The sequence below is a fragment of the Pongo abelii genome, chromosome 19 (assembly GCF_028885655.2).
Source record: "Pongo abelii isolate AG06213 chromosome 19, NHGRI_mPonAbe1-v2.0_pri, whole genome shotgun sequence".
NCBI classification, from domain to species: Eukaryota; Metazoa; Chordata; class Mammalia; order Primates; family Hominidae; genus Pongo; species Pongo abelii.
The window spans coordinates 95,760,914-95,778,630 of NC_072004.2; the positions used below are offsets into that span (position 1 = coordinate 95,760,914).

Here is a 17,717-nt window from a genome sequence, read left to right on the forward strand (position 1 = left end):
ACCAACCGTATCCTGTTCATTCACAGAGACTTAGGTCATGACGGCGTTCTTGTTGAAGGCAGTGTCGTCATTTCCAAGAAGCACCTAGATAAATACATTCCTTATAAGTACATCATTTATAATAAGGGCTCTGCTGAATATGAGTTCATCTACAAGCGCCAGCAGAAGGAGGGCGAGCACGTCAACCGCTGTCTGTTAATAAAATCTTCACTTCTGGGCTCAGGAGGTAAGTCATGGCAGCAGGCTGTCTGCTCACCCCTCCGGAGTGCAGGTGCCAGTCCTGCAGTACTGGACGCGTCTCTCTGGAGAGCACAGACTTTGCCTGGGCAGTGAGGTCCTCTTTGCTCTGCATTGACCCCACCCCAGCCTCCAGGTTCAGTGACACTGACTTTGGGTTGTGTCTCTGGTTGGTTAAAGATGTGTTGGCTTCTCCTTTGAGCTCAGTGTGACTTTACCCACTCACTTGCAGGAGGAAACATGGAAAGGACTTTTTGTTTGTTTTCTGAGACGGAGTCTGTCGCTCAGGCTGGAGTACAGTGGTGCGATCTCGGCTCACTGCAACCTCCGCCTCCCGGGGTCAAGCAGTTCTCCTGCCTCAGTCTCCCAAGTAGCTGGGATTACAGGAGCCTGCCACCACCCCCAGCTAACTTTTGTATTTTTAGTGGAGTCAGGGTTTCACCATGTTGGACCTTGACCTCAGGTGATCTGCCCTCCTCAACCTCCCAAAGTGTTGGGATTACAGGTGTAAGCCACTGCGCCCAGCCGGAAAGGATTTTTAATTAAGGGAAAGGAGAGAAAACGAAGCCAGAAGAAGGGCTGCGGCTGGGAACAGAGGGGCAGCAAAGGCCTGGGAGCTGGATCAGGGACAAGTGGAGTGACCAGGAGGCCACTGGGACTTGTCCCTTCTCTAGAGATTTTCAGATGGTTGACTGGAGATGCCATCCACAGCCCTGTCTGCAGGCTCCTGCTGGCTATCGTCCTCAGCACATCAGCCCCTCCGCCCATCTGTCGATAGACGTGGGTGCTTCCCTTCTCGCAGAGCCCTCTGTGCCCCTCCATGCCTCTCTCGGGGGTCCCGCACCTGGGTTCTCTGTCTGCAAACTTGATAGACAGAGATCAAGACTTGACTGTATTGATCGCCTGGACTCCCAGCACCGCCTCCTCACCTGGGGGGTCCTGGGCTTCGCCTCGCTCCCCCTCCCTGCACAGTGACCCTGAAACTCAAGGAAGTGAGCTGGGATCAACTGGTTGTTGCTTTCCCTCGGCGACCAGGGCCTCCCTGCCCCTGGTGTCCGGTGTCTTGAAAACAGTTGTTTCACTGTTTATGTTGTTCATGTGTTGTTTTAGGCAGATACGGAAGAATGTAAATTTAGTCCCTGTCACTCCACCCTGGACAAAGACAGAAGTCCTAAGAACTTTATAGAGTATATATTTTTTCGTTTTGTAAACATATATATATATTTTTTTTTTCTGAGACAGGATCTCGCTCTGTCACCCAAGCTGGAGTGCAGTGGCACGATCTCGGCTCGCTACAGCCTCAACCACCAGGGCTCAGCTGATCCTCCCCCTCAGCCCCCCAAGTAGCTGGGCCTACAGGTGTGTGCCACCATGTCTGGCAAATTTTTCATATTTTTTTTGGAGAGACTGGTCTTTCTATGTTGCCCAGTCTGGTCTCGAACTCCTGGGCTCAAGCAATCCGCCCATCTTGGCCTCCCAAAGTGCTGGGATTAAGACGTGAGCCACCGTGCCCAGCCAAATATGATTTTTACTAGCTAGAGAGTGTACTCTGAGAACTTAAGCTTTGAGAGAATAGGCATTAGTCCAGTAATTCCATATGTAAATACATTTACATATGGAATTCTATAAATATGGAATTCCTGCTCTGATAAATGCTGTGGCGTTGTGGCGTTGATGGCCCAGTTAAAAGGGCACGTGGGGGCCGGGCGCGGGGGCTCACGCCTGTAATCCAGCACTTTGGGAGGCCGAGGCGGGCGGATCACGAGGTCAGGAGATCGAGACCATCCTGGCTAACACGGTGAAACCCTGTCTCTACTAAAAATACAAAAAAATTAGCCAGGCGCGGTGGCGGCGCCTGTAGTCTCAGCTACTCGGGAGGCTGAGGCAGGAGAATGGCGTGAACCCGGGAGGCGGAGCTTGCAGTGAGCTGAGATCGTGCCACTGCACTCCAGCCTGGGCGACAGAGGGAGACTCAGTCTAAAAAAAAAAAAAAAAATGTGGTAGGGGATTTGACCTGGAGGTCGGCAGAAGCTTCCACAAGGAGGTGATGACCGAGTTGAGAACTAAACAGTTGCAGGCCCTACTGGGCCCAGGGTGCTGAGCTGGGGTAGGCGGGCCTGCCAGTCTAGACGACTGTGGGTCAAAACACAGCAGGGGGCTCAGGAGGCCTGTCCGGGTGCTTCCCGTTTCTGCCTGATTTTTACTTTTGTTTGTAGGTCTTCACGTGGGCTCTGACCGTCTCATTGACGTCTTGGGTTTTCTAATTATTTTACAGTCGACCTCACTGGGTTTTCTGTAATGAGGTCTGCACTCATATTGTTTGCAATGGAGCCTAAGAACAGTCACGAATTCAGCCCTTGCCCTATGTCAGCCACCATGCCAAGGGCCATGTTGCCTGCTGGGCAGCCTGCACCTACCTCCAGAGGCTGTGTCCCGTTCCTAGTACAGAGGAAACCAACTCAGGGATTGACTGGGACAGTGCTCAGTTGCTAGTGAGGGATGCAGTTTCTGTATGACACATTCCACCTGCTTGTGATGATGTTTAAGGAGGTTGTTTATCAAGTTTGCTGAGATACATAGTTAGAGATCCGTTGCAAGTCTCAGGCCCGCTGCATTCCGTGACCCTGGGCTTTCCACCCATCACTGTGGGACTTCTAGGATGTCTGTTTGCACGGGGCCGGCCTCAGTTGAGAAGTCAGATGGAGGAGTCTGGCTGTCGTCAGTGTGCGGGTTTTTGCTTTTCCCTTCCTCCCTTCCTCTGCCTCATTTACTCCATCTCTGTACCCGTCATGATCAGCCTTCTAGGCTAGCGTCTAGGTCTCCAGTGTTTTGATGGTCTTAAGTAGGCTCTTGTTCTTTCTGTCCCTCTTAGACTGGCATCAGTACGATGACATAGTTTGTATGAAGCCTCCTGGGAAATTACAGAAAGTCATGAACCACATCACAGACGGGTCGAGGAAGGACCTGGTGAAGGGGAAGCACACTGCCGCTACGGTCATGCTGGACAGCATCTTCAGCATCCTGCAGACCTGGGACACCATCAACCTGAACAGCTTCTTCACCCAGTTCCAGCAGTTTTACTTTGTCATGCAACAGCCTATGATTTATGAAGGACAGGCACAGCCGTGGACCGATTTGCAGTACGGGGAGAAAGAGGTATCAGGCTTGCCACCAGCTGCTCTACCTGTTGGGCAGGAGCCTCACCTGACCTACTAGTGGCCGGATGACCCCTTGACTCTGTGGGCCAGGTTGCAAATGGGAATGTGTCGAACTTTCTGGCCTTTTCTCCTACCACTGTCTCTTGGGATTTCTCTGCCCTCCCCATTTTCCTCCTTTTACTGGTTGTAATCTGAGCCCCACCCCAGCACCAGTCCTGAGTCCTCCCCTGGCCTTGGAGGGAGAGTGGAAGGAACGGGGCACCCTCTGTCACTGCACCTTTACCCACACTGCGGTGCAGCCTGGGCGGGTTTCAGGCCAGCCTGGAGCTGTTTCTGAGGTGAGGCTGAGCCCTGATGAGCCTCAGGGGCCCTGCCTGAGCCCTCATGCCAGGGTCTTGGCTGCACCGCAGCTGCTCCTGTGGCTCTCGCAGGTGTGGTAGGGGGGCACGGATGGGGTCTGCTGCCCTAGCTGTGGTGCTGGGGCAGCTCTGGACACTTCCGATGAATTCAAGTCCGTGGTTCATGCATCTTCCTCTTCTCCCACCATCAGGTGAAGAGATACCTGTGGGAATATCTGAAAAAGCACATGGTACCACTTTTGGACAGAAAAAGCGCGGACTCTTTGCCTATAGACGGCCCAGTGAGGAGTAAACTGAAAATGGGCCTGATTGTCCTTTTCATAGTGGAAAAAATTCAGTTTTTATTAGAAGACAGCCTGACCTTGTTGTGTCACCTCCTAACCTCAGATGCCAGCTCACCAGATGAGTTTCACAGTGACCTAAGCCACATCCTTGGGATACCTCAGAGGTATTATTATTTTTTGTTGAAATGTTTTTTATGGCTATTATAATGATTTTCTCTGATTGCAAAAATAAGTGCTTGACTAGAGTGACTGAAAGCACACAGGCAAGAAATAAAACCACCCGTGATTTTACCACTCACTGTGGTCCTGTCAGTAGTTTTTCCTAGCATCTGTCTTATTTTTATTATATTCTGTCCTCTGTTGAATTCCCTGCCTTTTTATTCCCCCCCAGACGGCGTCTCACTCTGTGGCCCAGGCTGGAGTACAGTGGTGCAATCTTGGCTCACTGCAGCCTCCGCCTCCCAGGTTCAGGCAATTCTCCTGCTTCAGCCTCCTTAGTAGCAGGGACTACAGGTGCACACTACCACACACGGCTAATTTTTGTATTTTTAGTAGAGAAGGGTTTTCACCATTTTGGCCAGGCTGGTTTCGAACTCCTGACCTCAGGTGATCCGCCCGCCTCGGCCTCCCAGAGTGCTAGGATTGTAGGCGTGAGCCACTGTGCCGGGTCTGAATACCCTGCTTTTTGAAGCTTCGTGTCGTATCATGAGCAGCCTCTGTGTGCGCACGTTTAGGCGGTTGTGGCGTGATGCCAGCTTGAACACATCCCCTCAAGGACATCTGCAGAAGCACCGTGAATGTTCTCCCCGTGCCCCTGCCTGTGCCGTGTCTAGTTCAGGAAACACAGTGTGACTGTCCTGGGCCTGAAATGTTCAGTGGTGAGAAGGCGATGGCCTTTGACTTGGTACCTGCTCAGACCCCACTGAGCTCTGATGGTCACAGTCTCCCAGCATTCTCTCTGCGTGTGTTGATTTGAACTTGAGAATGACATTAGGTAGCCTTTCCTGACCAGCATGTCTTATCACGACATCTGCCTCTCAGTTTTACACGTTTATTTATTTGTTGTTTTGAGACAGCGTCTTACTCTGTTCCCCCAGGCTGGAGTGCAGTGGAGCAGTCAGCTCACTGCAGCTTCAACCTCACAGACGCAGGTGGTTCTCCCACCTCAGCCTCCTGAGCAGCTGGGACTGCAGGTGCACACCACCACTTCCAGCTAATTTTTGTGTTTATTGTAGAGATGGGGTTTCGCCATGTTGCCACGGTGGTCTTGAGCTCCTGACCTTGTGATCCGCCTGCCTCGACCTCCCAAAGTGCTGGGATTATAGGCATGAGCCACTGTGCCTGGCCTGGTTTTACAAACCTAAAACAACCAAATAAACGCTGCACATTTTGACAAAGAGGAGGAGTGGAGGTAAAGGCAGTGTACAGAGTTAGTGCCGGTGTTTAAAGTATGAGGAATCATTAATATATTTTGACTGTAGGAGATTCACCATGTATTGTTTATAGGCTCAACCCTTATGTTTAAAAAGTTGTTTTGGGGCCGGGCACGGTGGCTCACGCCTGTAATCCCAGCACTTTGGGAGGTCGAGGCAGGCGGATCACAAGGTCAGGGGTTCGAGACCAGCCTGACCAACATGGTGAAACACTGTCTCTACTAAAAATACAAAAATCAGCTGGGCGCGGTGGTGCACGCCTGTAATCCCAGCTACTCAGGAGGCTGAGGCAGGAGAATCACTTGAACCCAGGAGGCGGAGGTTGCAGTGAGCCGAGATTGTGCCACTGCACTCCAGCCTGGGTGACAGAGTGAGACTTCATCTCAAAAAAAAAACAAAAAGTTGTTTTGGCCGGGCATTATGGCTCACACCTGTAATCCCAGTGCTTTGGGAGGCTGAGGCAGGAGGGATTGCTTGAGCCCAGGAGTTCAGGATCAGTCTGGGAAACAAAAATTAAAATAAAAAATAGAGCCGGCCAACATGGTGAAACCCCGTCTCTACAAAAAATACAAAAAACTAGCTGGGCGTGGTGGCGGGCACCTGTAGTCCCAGCTACTCGGGAGGCTGAGGCAGGAGAATGGTGTGAACCCAGGAGGCAGAGCTTGCAGTGAGCCAAGATCGTGCTACTGCACTCCAGCCTGGGCAACAGAGTGAGACTCCATCTCAAAAAAAAAAAAAAAAAAAAAAAATGTAGCTAGCTGGGTGTGGTGGTGCACCTGTAATTCCAGCACTTGAGAGGCTGGGGCAGGAGGATCCCTTGAGTCCAAGAGTTCGAGGTTATAATGATCGCACCACTGCACTGCCTTGATGACAGAGTGAGACTCTGTCTCTAAACGATGAAAATAAATTTTACAAGTTGCTTTATATTTAGATTTACTGTTGCCAGATGGTCTGGGTTCAAATCCCAGCTCTGTCAGTCAGGACCCTGCGTTGACTACTTAGCCAGGACCCCTGCCTCTGAGATCCCTCCCCTGTCCTGGGAGTTTGTTGTGGGGATTCGGCGAGGGCCTGCAAAGGACCTGACACCCTAGGCTGGGGGCTGAGGGAAGCCCTGTCTCCTGCGTGAGTTAACCTCTGCTCAGCCAGGTGCGGTGCTCCTCCTGCTTTGTGTGCACAGTGCTTGCTTCCTGTTGGGACTCCAGACTCCCAGGGAGATGACTCCCTGGCCAGCTCAGCTCACTGCGGGATCTTTATTCCCTTCCAGCTGGCGGCTGTACCTGGTGAACCTGTGCCAAAGGTGCATGGACACAAGTATGTACAACTGGCTGGGAGCCCTGCCTGTCCTGCACTGCTGTATGGAGCTGGCCCCGCGGCACAAGGACGCCTGGAGCCAGCCTGAGGACACCTGGGCCGCTTTGGAGGGAATCTCCTTCTCACAGTTCCGGGAACAAATGCTAGATACGTAAGTCGTAGAGTTGTGCTTATCTACATGAATCTGGGAAGAATGACTCCTACACTGTGCACCCGGAGTCCCGGTGGGCTCTGCAGTGACTCCATTCCTGATTCTAATGACAGAACTAACACACGCTCTTTTAACATTTTAAGACATCAAAACTATCAAGAATAGTCTGGGCACAGTGGCTCAGGCCTGTAATCCCAGCACTTTGGGAGGCTGAGACGGGTGGATCACCTGAGGTCAGGAGTTCGAGACCAGCCTGGCCAACATGGTGAAAACTCGTCTCTATGAAAAATACAAAAAAAAAAATTAGCCAGGCGTGGTGGCATGTGCTTGTAATCCCAGCTACTCTAGAGGCTGAGGCAGGAGAATCACTAGAACCCGGGAGGTGGAGGTTGCAGTGAGCTGGGATCGTGCTACCACACTGTAGCCTGGGTGACAGAGCGAGACTCTGTCTAAAACAAACAAACAAACAAACAAAAAAACTATCAAGAATACAGAAACAACTTGTAACCTCAGAGACAGCCATTGTTAGCACGCGGCGTACCTATTTCTGGTTTTGTCCAAATATGGATTCGTGGGTGTTTTATGTACTTAAAAGAACAACAACAAATTATGTGTTATTTATTCTGGTTTACAACCTGATTTTTCCTCTTAACGGTATTTTGTGAGCAACTTTTTCCATCAGCAAATACCTGTCTATGTTGTTAAGATAATGATTGCTTAGCGTTCCAGCCAGAGAGAGTGCCAGCCTTGTATTGAGCCAATTCTCTGTTACAGGACATTTGGTTGGTTGTGCAGTTTCGTTTTGTCAGCGTGCTTTCATAAGCATTCTTAGCTTTCTCTGTCCAATGACTTCACTGAGATAAATCCCTACGAGTGGAACTGTCAAAGGCATTGTGAACTCTAAACCATTTATACCTTTGCATAATGCTGGCTTAAAGGAGAGGAATATTGGCAATATATATAATCCTGACCTCTGATCCAAATATAATGACCTCTCCTTTATCACAAGAAAATATTACCAGAGAAAGTTTTTTTATTTTTTTATGTTTTTTTAACTTTTAAGTTCAGGAGTACATGTGCAGGTTTGTTATATAGATAAATTTGTGTTGTGGGTTTTTTTTGTACAGATTATTTCATCACCCAAATATTAAGCCTAGTACCCATTAGCTGTTTTTCCTGATTCTCTCCCTCCTCCGTCCTCCGCCCTCCGATAAGCCCCAGTGTGTGCTGTTCCCCTCTCTGTGTCCCTGTGTTCTCATCATTTAGCTCCCACTTACAAGTGAGAACATGCAGTATTTGGTTTTCTGTTCCTGAGTTAATTTGCTAAGGATAATGGCCTCCAGCTCCATCCATGTTCCTGCAAAGGACATGATTGCATTCTTTTTTATGGCTGCATAGTATTCCATGGTGTGTACGTACCACATTTCTTTATCCAGTCTACCGTTGATGGGCATTTAGTTTGATTCCATGTCTTTGCTGTTGTGAATTGTGCTGCAATGAACATACATGGGCATGTTTCTTTATAATAGAACAATTTATATTGTTGTTGGTATATACTCAGTAATGGGATTGCTGCGGTGAATGGTATTTGTGGAATTGCCACACTGTCTTCCATAATGGTTGAACTAATTTACACTCCCACCAACAGTGCATAAGCATTCCTTTTTCTCTGCAACCTCACCAGCATCTGTTACTTTTTGACCTTTTAATAGCAGCCATTCTGACTGGTGTTAAGATGGTATCTCACTGTATTTTTTTTTTAAGAGACAGAGTCTGGCTCTGTCACCCAGGCTGGAGTGCAGTGGTGTGATCTCAGCTCACTGCAGCCTCTGCCTCCTGGGCACAAGTGATTCTGCTGGGATTGGAGGTGTGCGCCACCACATGTGGCTAATTTTTGTATTTTTAGTAGAGACAGGGTTTCACCATGTTGGCCAGGCTGGTCTTGAACTCCTGACCTCAAGTGATCCACCTACCTCGGCCTCCCAAAGTTCTAGGATTATAGGCATGAGCCACCATGCCTGGCCTCATTGTGGTTTTGTTTTGTTTTGTTTTGTTTGAGATGGACTCTCGCTTTATCACCCAGGCTGGATTGCAGTGGCACAATCTCGGCTCACTGTAACCTCTGCCTCCCAGGTTCAAGTGATTCTCCTGCCTCAGTCTTCTGGGTAGCTGGGACCACAGGCACCCCACCATGCCTGGCTAACTTTTATATTTTTAGTAGAGACGGGGTTTCACCATGTTGGCCAGGCTGGTCTCAAACCCCAGACCTCAAGTGATCCACCCACCTTGGCCTCCCAAAGTGCTGGGATTGCATGTGTGAGCCACCATGCCCAGCCTCATTGTGATTTTGATTTGCATTTCTCTAATGATCAGTGATGTTGAGCTTTTTTTCATATGCCTGTTAGCCACATGTATGTCTTCTTGTGAAAAGTGTCTGTTCATGTCCTTTGCTCACTTTTTAATGGGGTTGCTTGTTTTTTTTTTTTCTTGTAAATTTGTGTATGTTCCTTATAGATGCTGGATATTATGCCTTTGTCAGATGCATATTTTGCAAAAATTTTCTCCCATTCTGTGGGTCATCTGTTTACTCTGTCGATAGTTTCTTTTGCTGTGCAAAAGCTCCTCAGTTTAATTAGTTCTCATTTGTCAATTTTTGCCTTTCTTGTGATTGCTTTTGGTGTCTTTGTCATGAAATCTTTGCCCGTTCCTGTGTCTAGAATGGTATTGCCTAGGTCTGGGCAAAGATTGGAGAAAAATTATGGAGAAGTCCTTAAAAGCACAGGCGATAAAAGTAAAGTGAGATAAATGGGATTACATCAAATCAAAAAGCTTCTGCGCAGCAAAGGAAACTATCAACAGAGTGAAGAGACAGTCCACGGAATGGGAGAAAATATTTGTCATCTACACGTCGGATAGGGAGATTTAAGGAACTCAAACAAGTGGACAGAAAAAATCAGATTTAAAAATGGACAAATGAGTTGAGTAGTCATCTAAAAAGAAGACGCACAAATAACCAACAGGTGTATGAGAAAATGATCAGCATCATTAATTAGGGAAATGCAAATCAAAACCACAATGAGATATGCTCTTACCCAAGTTAGAATAGCTGTGATCAAAAAGACGAAAAATAAATGCCAGTGAGGATGTGGGAAAGAGAAACTCTCATACAATGTAGGAATGTAAATTAGTACTGCCACTATGGAGAACAGTATAAAGGTTCCTGAAGAAACTAAAAATAGAACTACTGTATGATCCAGCAATCGTACTGCTGGGGATATATCCAAAGTAAAGGAAATCAGTATGTTGAAGAGATAGCTGCACTCCTATATTTATCATAACACCCAATAGCCATGATATGGAATCATCCTGAGTGTCCACCCGCAGAAGAGTGGATGAAGAAAGTGTTGTCTATATACACAGTAGAATACTATTTGGCCACCAAAAAGAATGAAATTCTGTCTTTCGCAGCAACATGGATGAGCTTGGAGGAGATTACGTTAAGTGAAATAAGCCAGGCGCAGAAAGATAAATACTGCATGTTCCTACTCATGCGTGGATGCAAAAAGAGTTGATCTTCTAGAAGGAGAGAGTAGAATAGTAGTTACGAGAGGCGAGGAAGGATGGGGAAAGGGCTAGCCAAAGGTTGGCTAGTAGATACAAAAGTATGTCTAGATAGGATGAGTAAGTTCTAGGGTCCTAGAGCAGTATGGAACGACTGTAATTTACAATTTATTATGTTTTTCAAATAGCTAGAAGAGTGGACTTTGAATGTTTCCAACACAAAGAAATAAATGTTTGAGATAGATATGCTAATTACCCTGATTTGTACACATTACACGTTGTATGCATATATGTTGTATACATATATTTGTATAGATTACAGACTGTATACTTTGTACATAGTATACATTGTAGACAGATATTTATATGTATATACAGTGCATAAAATGTATTCTCTATATGCATTTTTATACATTATGTATTGTATACATATATAGAAATATAACACTGTTCCCCATAAATATGTACAATTATTATATGTCAGTTTAAAAATAATAAAAGCGGCTGGGCTTGGTGGCTCATGCCTATAATCCCAGTACTTTGGGAGGCCCAGACAGGAGGACTGCTTGAGGCCAGGAGTTCAAGACCAGTCTGGGCACATAGTAGTACCCAGTCTCTACAAAAAACAAACAAAAAAAATAATTGGGCATGGTGGGGTATACCTGCAGTCCCAGCTACTTGGGAGGCTTACGTGGGAGGATCGCTTGAGCCAGGGAGGCCAAGGCTGCAGTGGTAGAAGTCCAGATTCCCTAGAAGTTGAAATAAAAGCATCTTTATTTTCAGATTCCTGACAGGTAACCACAAACTTTCTCTTTAAGTATAATCTCTATGAAATACTGAATACTGGGTTATTTAATAGAACAGTCATAATGACCACAGATGAACCCTTCTAAGCAAAATAGATTAATTTATTTTGGCCTTGAAATGGTCTTTCTGTTATTAATGTGCTAGAATGTATTCATTCATTCACTGGATGAATACTTGAAGAGCACCTTCCTTGTGCCAGGAAGTACTACTCAAGGCACACGGTGTACAGCACTGCTCAAAACAGACAGTGGCTCCTGGCCTCACGGAGCTTGCATTCTAGCTGGAGAGGCAGGCAGTTAATACATTAGTAAGTCCTATTGATGAGAGAGCTCTGGAAATTCCTCCTTCCCCCAGCCTGGAGGCGCAGGCCATAGGATCTGCTAAGGTCTGAAGGTAGGGTAGGAGAACAGAGGTAATGACTGCAGCACTCTGGGCCTTGCAGTGAGAACAAGACAGTGACCATCCAGTTGGGAAAGGGGCTGGAGAACTGAAAGAGATGCCCCCTCATAAAGCATGATGCTCAGAGCCTGCCAAATGCCAAAGACTGGGGACAGCAGAAAAAATGAGGCAGTTGCTCTGCACCCCTGGATCCCAACTTCTGCTAAAGGCAGTGTTGCAGTCTTGCCTTTAGAAGACGTAAAAGCCTTTGGAAACCAATTCTTTTCCTTTTCTTTTTTCTTTGTTTCTTTTTTTTTTTTTTTTGAGACAGTCCTGCTCTGTCGCCCAGGCTGGAGTGCAGTGGCACGATCTCTGGTCACTGCAACCTTCGCCTCCCAGGTTCAAGTGATTCTTGTGCCTCAGCCTCCCAAGTAGCTGGGACTACAGGTGCATGTCATCACACATCACATGTTGCTAATTTTTGTATTTTTAGTGGAGATGGGTTTTGCCATGTTGGCCAGGCTGGTCTTGAACTCCTGGCCTCAAGTGATCTGCCCACCTCAGCCTCCCAAAGCACTGGGACTACAGGCGTGAGCCACCCACTGTGCCTGGCCAAGCCCTTGGGAACCAATTCTAATTAAAGCTATAACAAAGCTGTAGTTCATCTAAACTATTAACTCAGCCCCTGATAACAGAAGACGCCACTAGATGATCAAGAGAGAAAACAATCAATATAGTCAGACCCATGGATGGTCCATATTTACCTAGAAAGGCTAGATATAGTAGAAATATAGAGTACCTTTTATTATTATTGCTATTTTTATGTACTTATCTTTAAATATCTTGTAAAAGTCTGCAGTAGCATTGTTCCTAAAGATCCAATCATTCAGGTAAAAGTGGCCTTTAGTATGCAGTGAACCTTTATTGATATGTTTTTTATAACTTCTGTTACTTCTGGGGAACCTTGCTTTATTTCTTTTCCATTGTCAACATTTTGGGTCTCCAGTACTGTGTTCCAGAATCAGCATTATTTAAGGGCCTTCGCTGAGCCCACTTGGGCTGTTTGATCCTGGACACTCCTTAATAAGAATTAAGAGGCTTGGCCGGATGCGGTGGCTCATGCCTGTAATCCCAGCACTTTGGGAGGCCGAGGCAGGCGGATCACGAGGTCAGGAGATCGAGACAAGCCTGGCTAACACGGTGAAACTCCATCTCTACTAAAAATACAAAAAATGAGCCAGGCGTGGTGGCAGGTGCTTGTAGTCCCAGCTACTGGGGAGGCTGAGGCAGGAGAATGGCGTGAGCCCGGTAGGCAGAGCTTGCAGTGAGCCGAGACTGCACTCCAGCCAAGGCGACAGAGCGAGACTCCATCTCAAAAAAAATAAATAAATAAAAAATAAATAATAATTAAGAGGCTTAATTATTGGGGTATATCCCTTTTATTGTAAAATATACATAATCTCCAGTTTACCATGTTAACTCCTTTTCAGGACACAGGTCCCTGGCACTAAGCATATTCACACTGTCGTGTAGCCGTCAGCACCGTCCACCTCCAGAACTCAGCTTCCCCAGCTGAAACTCCATCCCCATGAAACACGACCTCCACACTCCCCCTCCTCCTGGTAACCACCGTTCTCCTCTCTGTCTCTAGGATTTTGACTTCTCTGGGGACCTCATGTGAGTGGAATCACACAGGATTTGTCCTTTTGTGTCTGATTTATTTCACTGAGCATAATGTTGTCAAGGTTCATCCATCTCAGTGAATTCTTTTTATGTCTGTATTTATTTATTTGTAGAGATGGAATCTTGCTATGTTGCCCAGGTTGGTCTCAAACTGCTGGTCTCAAGCTATCCATCCTCCTGCTTTGGCCTCCCAAATTATGGGGATTGCAGACATGAGCCACTGTACCCAGCAGTGAACTCTTTTTTTTTTTTTTCTTTTTGATTTTATTACTTTTTTTTTTTAAGACAGAGTTTTGCTCTCATTGCCTGTGCTGGAGTGCAATGGCATGATCTTGGCTCACCACAACCTCCACCTCCCGGGTTCAAGTGATTCTCCTGCCTCAGCCTCCCCAGTAGCTGGGATTACAGGTGTGCGCCACCATGCCCGGCTAATTTAGGATTTTTAGTAGAGATGGGATTTCTCCATGTTGGTCAGGCTGGTCTCGAACTCCCAACCTCAGGTAATCCGCCTGCCTCGGCCTCCCAAAGTGGATTACAGAGGTGAGCCACTGCACCCCGCCTGATTTTATTACTATTTTTTAATATTACTGCTCCTTGTAGAACAGGGCTACCCCATGGGAGTGTGCCCAGAATAGCCAGCAGTGAATTCTTATTCTGTATTCTGAATTCTATATTAAGTTAATTCTCCCTTTTTTTCTTCCTTTTTTTTTTTTTTGAGACAGAGTCTCACTCTGTCGCCCAGGCTGGAGTGCAGCGGCGTGATCTCGGCTCACTGCCACCTCCGCCTCCGGGGCTCAAGCGATTCTTCTGCCTCAGCCTCCTGAGTAGCTGGGATTACAGGATTACAGGCATGTGCCACCACACCTGGCTAATTTTTGTATTTTTAGTAGAGACGCAGTTTCACCATGTTGGCCAGGCTGGTCACAAACTCCTAACCTCAACTGATCCACCTGCCTCGGCCTCCCAAAGTGCTGGGATTCAGGCGTGAGCCACGGCGCCCGGCCATTAAGTTAATTCTCAATAGGTTGTTCTGTACTTTTCATTTGATTCACTGCATATTTTTGTTTTCCACATAGTCTTTATTTTATTTTTTAAAGTAGAGACAGGGCCTCACTAGGTTCCCCAGGCTGGTTTCAAGCTCCTGGGCTCAAGTGATCCTCCCGAGTCAGCCTCCCAAGTTTTGGGATTCAGGTGTGAGCCATCACGCCCGGCCTCAAGTAGTATTTAAATCATTTTTGAATTTGGGACTGTTTCTGTCCCTCCAGCATTGGTTTCCTCCATCTTCCCTCACTGATCTCACTGCGTCTCTTCTCTCCGTCCCTATTTCTCTTATGCAGGAGCTCCTTACTTCAGTTTATGAACCAGAAGAAGCATTTGCTGAGCATAGACGAGCCTCTCTTCCGGTCCTGGTTTAGTCTGCTACCTCTGAGTCACCTGGTCCAGTATATGGAAGACTTCATGGAGCACCTGCGTCATTTTCCTGCTCATATCCTGGACTGTTTTTTAGGGATTTACTACCGGCTTCCGGGACTTCAGAAAGTCTGGAATATGCAGGTTTGTGTCTGAAGTCGGCTCTGGAGTCCTGGCTTAGCAAAAGCAGATTAGATAACTAAACATGGAAAGCTCAGGATTCTTATTCCTAAAAAACAGACAGTGGGCTGGGTGCGGTGGCTCATGCCTGAATCCCAGCACTTTGGGAGGCCGAGGCAGGCAGATCACGAGGTCAGGAGATCAAGACCATCCTGGCTAACACAGTGAAACCCCATCTCTACTAAAAATACAAAAAAATTAGCTGGGCGTGGTGGCGGACACCTGTAGTCCCAGCTACTTGGGAGGCTGAGGCAGGAGAATGGCGTGAACCCGGGAGGCGGAGCTTGCAGTGAGCCGAGATCGCGCCACTGCACTCCAGCCCGGGCGACAGAGCGAGACTCCATCTCAAAAAAAAAAAAAAAAAAAAAAAAGCAGACAGTGAAGCATCGCCACCTAGAGAACCAGCGCTGGTCATCACTCGTTAGGGCTAAACGTTGATCTCCTTGAGCTTCTGTTTCAGTAAATAGAGTTTGAGGAAACAGTCACCTTCGTTGTTTGTGATTGTGCAGGGCGGGATTAGAAGGTCTCATGTGGGCCGGGCGCGGTGGCTCACGCCTGTAATTCCAGCACTCTGGGAGGCTGAGGCGGGCGGATCACGAGGTCAGGAGATCGAGACCATCCTGGCTAACATGGTGAAACTCCGTCTCTACTAAAAATAAAAAAAATTAGCCGGGCGTGGTGGCGGGTGCCTGTAGTCCCAGCTACTCGGGAGGCTGAGGCAGGAGAATGGCGTGAACCCGGGAGGTGGAGCTTGCAGGGAGCCGAGATCTTGCCACTGCACTCCAGCCCGGGCGACAGAGTGAGACTCCATCTCAAAAAAAAAAAAAGCAGACAGTGAAGCATCGCCACCTAGAGAACCAGCGCTGGTCATCACTCGTTAGGGCTAAACGTTGATCTCCTTGAGCTTCTGTTTCAGTAAATAGAGTTTGAGGAAACAGTCACCTTCGTTGTTTGTGATTGTGCAGGGCGGGATTAGAAGGTCTCATGTGGGCCGGGCGCAGTGGCTCACGCCTGTAATTCCAGCACTCTGGGAGGCCGAGGCGGGCGGATCACGAGGTCAGGAGATCGAGACCATCCTGGCCAACATGGTGAAACTCCGTCTCTACTAAAAATAAAAAAAATTAGCCAGGCGTGGTGGCGGGTGCCTGTAGTCCCAGCTACTCGGGAGGCTGAGGCAGGAGAATGGCGTGAACCCGGGAGGCGGAGCTTGCAGTGAGCCGAGATCTTGCCACTGCACTCCAGCCTGGGTGACAGAGTGAGACTCCGTCTCAAAAAAAAAAAAAGAAGGTCTCATGTGATACACTTCATAGCTGCCATTCTTCCTTTCACATTTTTTGGTGGAGAAAATGGTATAAGTTTAAATCCTGAGTTTTATCTGTAAAAGAGGTAAGATTAGTATGTGAGCACCTTAAAATTTGTTTGTGGGAAGAAAACAATGTATACCATATTGATGTTGGATTTTTTTCAGCTCTGTTTCAGCAATGACAGTGGCATCGTGATTCAATCTTCTGTCCTGTTTTTCTTTTTTTCTCCGCCTTAGGGTGTTCAGAACGTTCAGAACATTTTAAAAATGCTGTTGCACCTCCTGGACACTTACCAGGACAAGTAAGTGGAAAGCACGATGCAGTCTCTCCCTCACATGTGGCCCCGGGGGCTTCCTCTGACCCCTATAATTGGCTGCGACCCACATTTGCTGTTGTAACAGCAAGGTCATAAATTGATATGTGGCCCACTTCTCTTCTCAGGTTATTAATGTAGTCGTCTGTTTTTTTTGTTTTTTTTTTGTTTTTTTGAGTCAGAGTCTCACTCTGTTGCCCAGGCTGGAGTGCAGTGACGCGATCTCAGCTCACTACAACCTCTATCTCCTGGTTCAAGTGATTCTCCTGTCTCAGCCTCCCGAGTAGCTGGGATTACAGGTGCACCCCACCACGCCCAGCTAATTTTTGTGTGTTGGTTTGTTTGTTTGGTTTTTTGAGATGGAGTCTTACTCTTGTTGCCCAAGCTGGAGTACAATGGCACGATCTTGGCTCACTGCAACCTCTGCTTCCCAGGTTCAAGTGATTCTCCTTCCTCAGCCTCCTGAGTAGCTGGGATTACAGGCACATGCCACCACGCCTGGCTAATTTTTCTATTTTTAGTAGAGATGGGGTTTCACCATGTTGGCCAGGCTGGTCTCGAACTCCTGACCTCAGGTGATCCACCTGTCTCGGCCTCCCAAAGTGCTGGGATTACAGGCATGAGCCACCATGCCTGGCTGTCTTTTTTTTTTTTTTTTTTTTTTAAAGGGAAATAATAGATATCAGCTGCTAAGATTTGGGTTTATCTCCCCCTGATCTTTTTTTTTCCTATACATTTTTCCCTTACTTGTAAATAGTCACGATACTGCATATGCATGGTGGGTGTTCTGCATTTTTTTAATACTTAGTTTAAGATAAAAATCAAAGATAGCTTTAATATAATTATCCAAAATCGTTTGCTCCTGCAAATTTGTGACCTCTGATACCCTGAGGAGTCAGCAGACAGAATGCAGAACCACTGAAATGTGCCAGCGAGCGATTGGATGCATGTTGTCTGAGCTGTTCTCTGAGCGGCTCGGGCACTTCCAGTCTTCGTTCACCTCCTTTGTTCACGTCTCTGCTGATGTTGGTCCAGCACCTGTGACTTCAGGATCCCCCCGACAAGCTCCCTACCTCCCCACCACTGTGTGTCACATTCTCAGCCCAAGGAGTCCTTTCTTACACCGCCTTCCCAGCCCCCTCCATCAA

General features: G+C 47.4%; 1 protein-coding gene across 3 annotated transcripts in view; it reads left to right on the plus strand.

Moving 5' to 3' along the window:
* Positions 1 to 17,717, plus strand: part of RNF213 (ring finger protein 213) — a 135,229-nt gene that overhangs the window by 31,248 nt on the left and 86,264 nt on the right. For all 3 annotated transcript variants that reach the window (XM_054535867.2, XM_063718332.1, XM_063718331.1), the window contains exons 9-14: positions 27 to 226; positions 3,110 to 3,393; positions 3,946 to 4,202; positions 6,736 to 6,933; positions 14,700 to 14,916; positions 16,493 to 16,557. In XM_054535867.2, the coding sequence (XP_054391842.2) occupies positions 27 to 226; positions 3,110 to 3,393; positions 3,946 to 4,202; positions 6,736 to 6,933; positions 14,700 to 14,916; positions 16,493 to 16,557 (1,221 nt within the window). The remainder of the gene's footprint in view (positions 1 to 26; positions 227 to 3,109; positions 3,394 to 3,945; positions 4,203 to 6,735; positions 6,934 to 14,699; positions 14,917 to 16,492; positions 16,558 to 17,717) is intronic.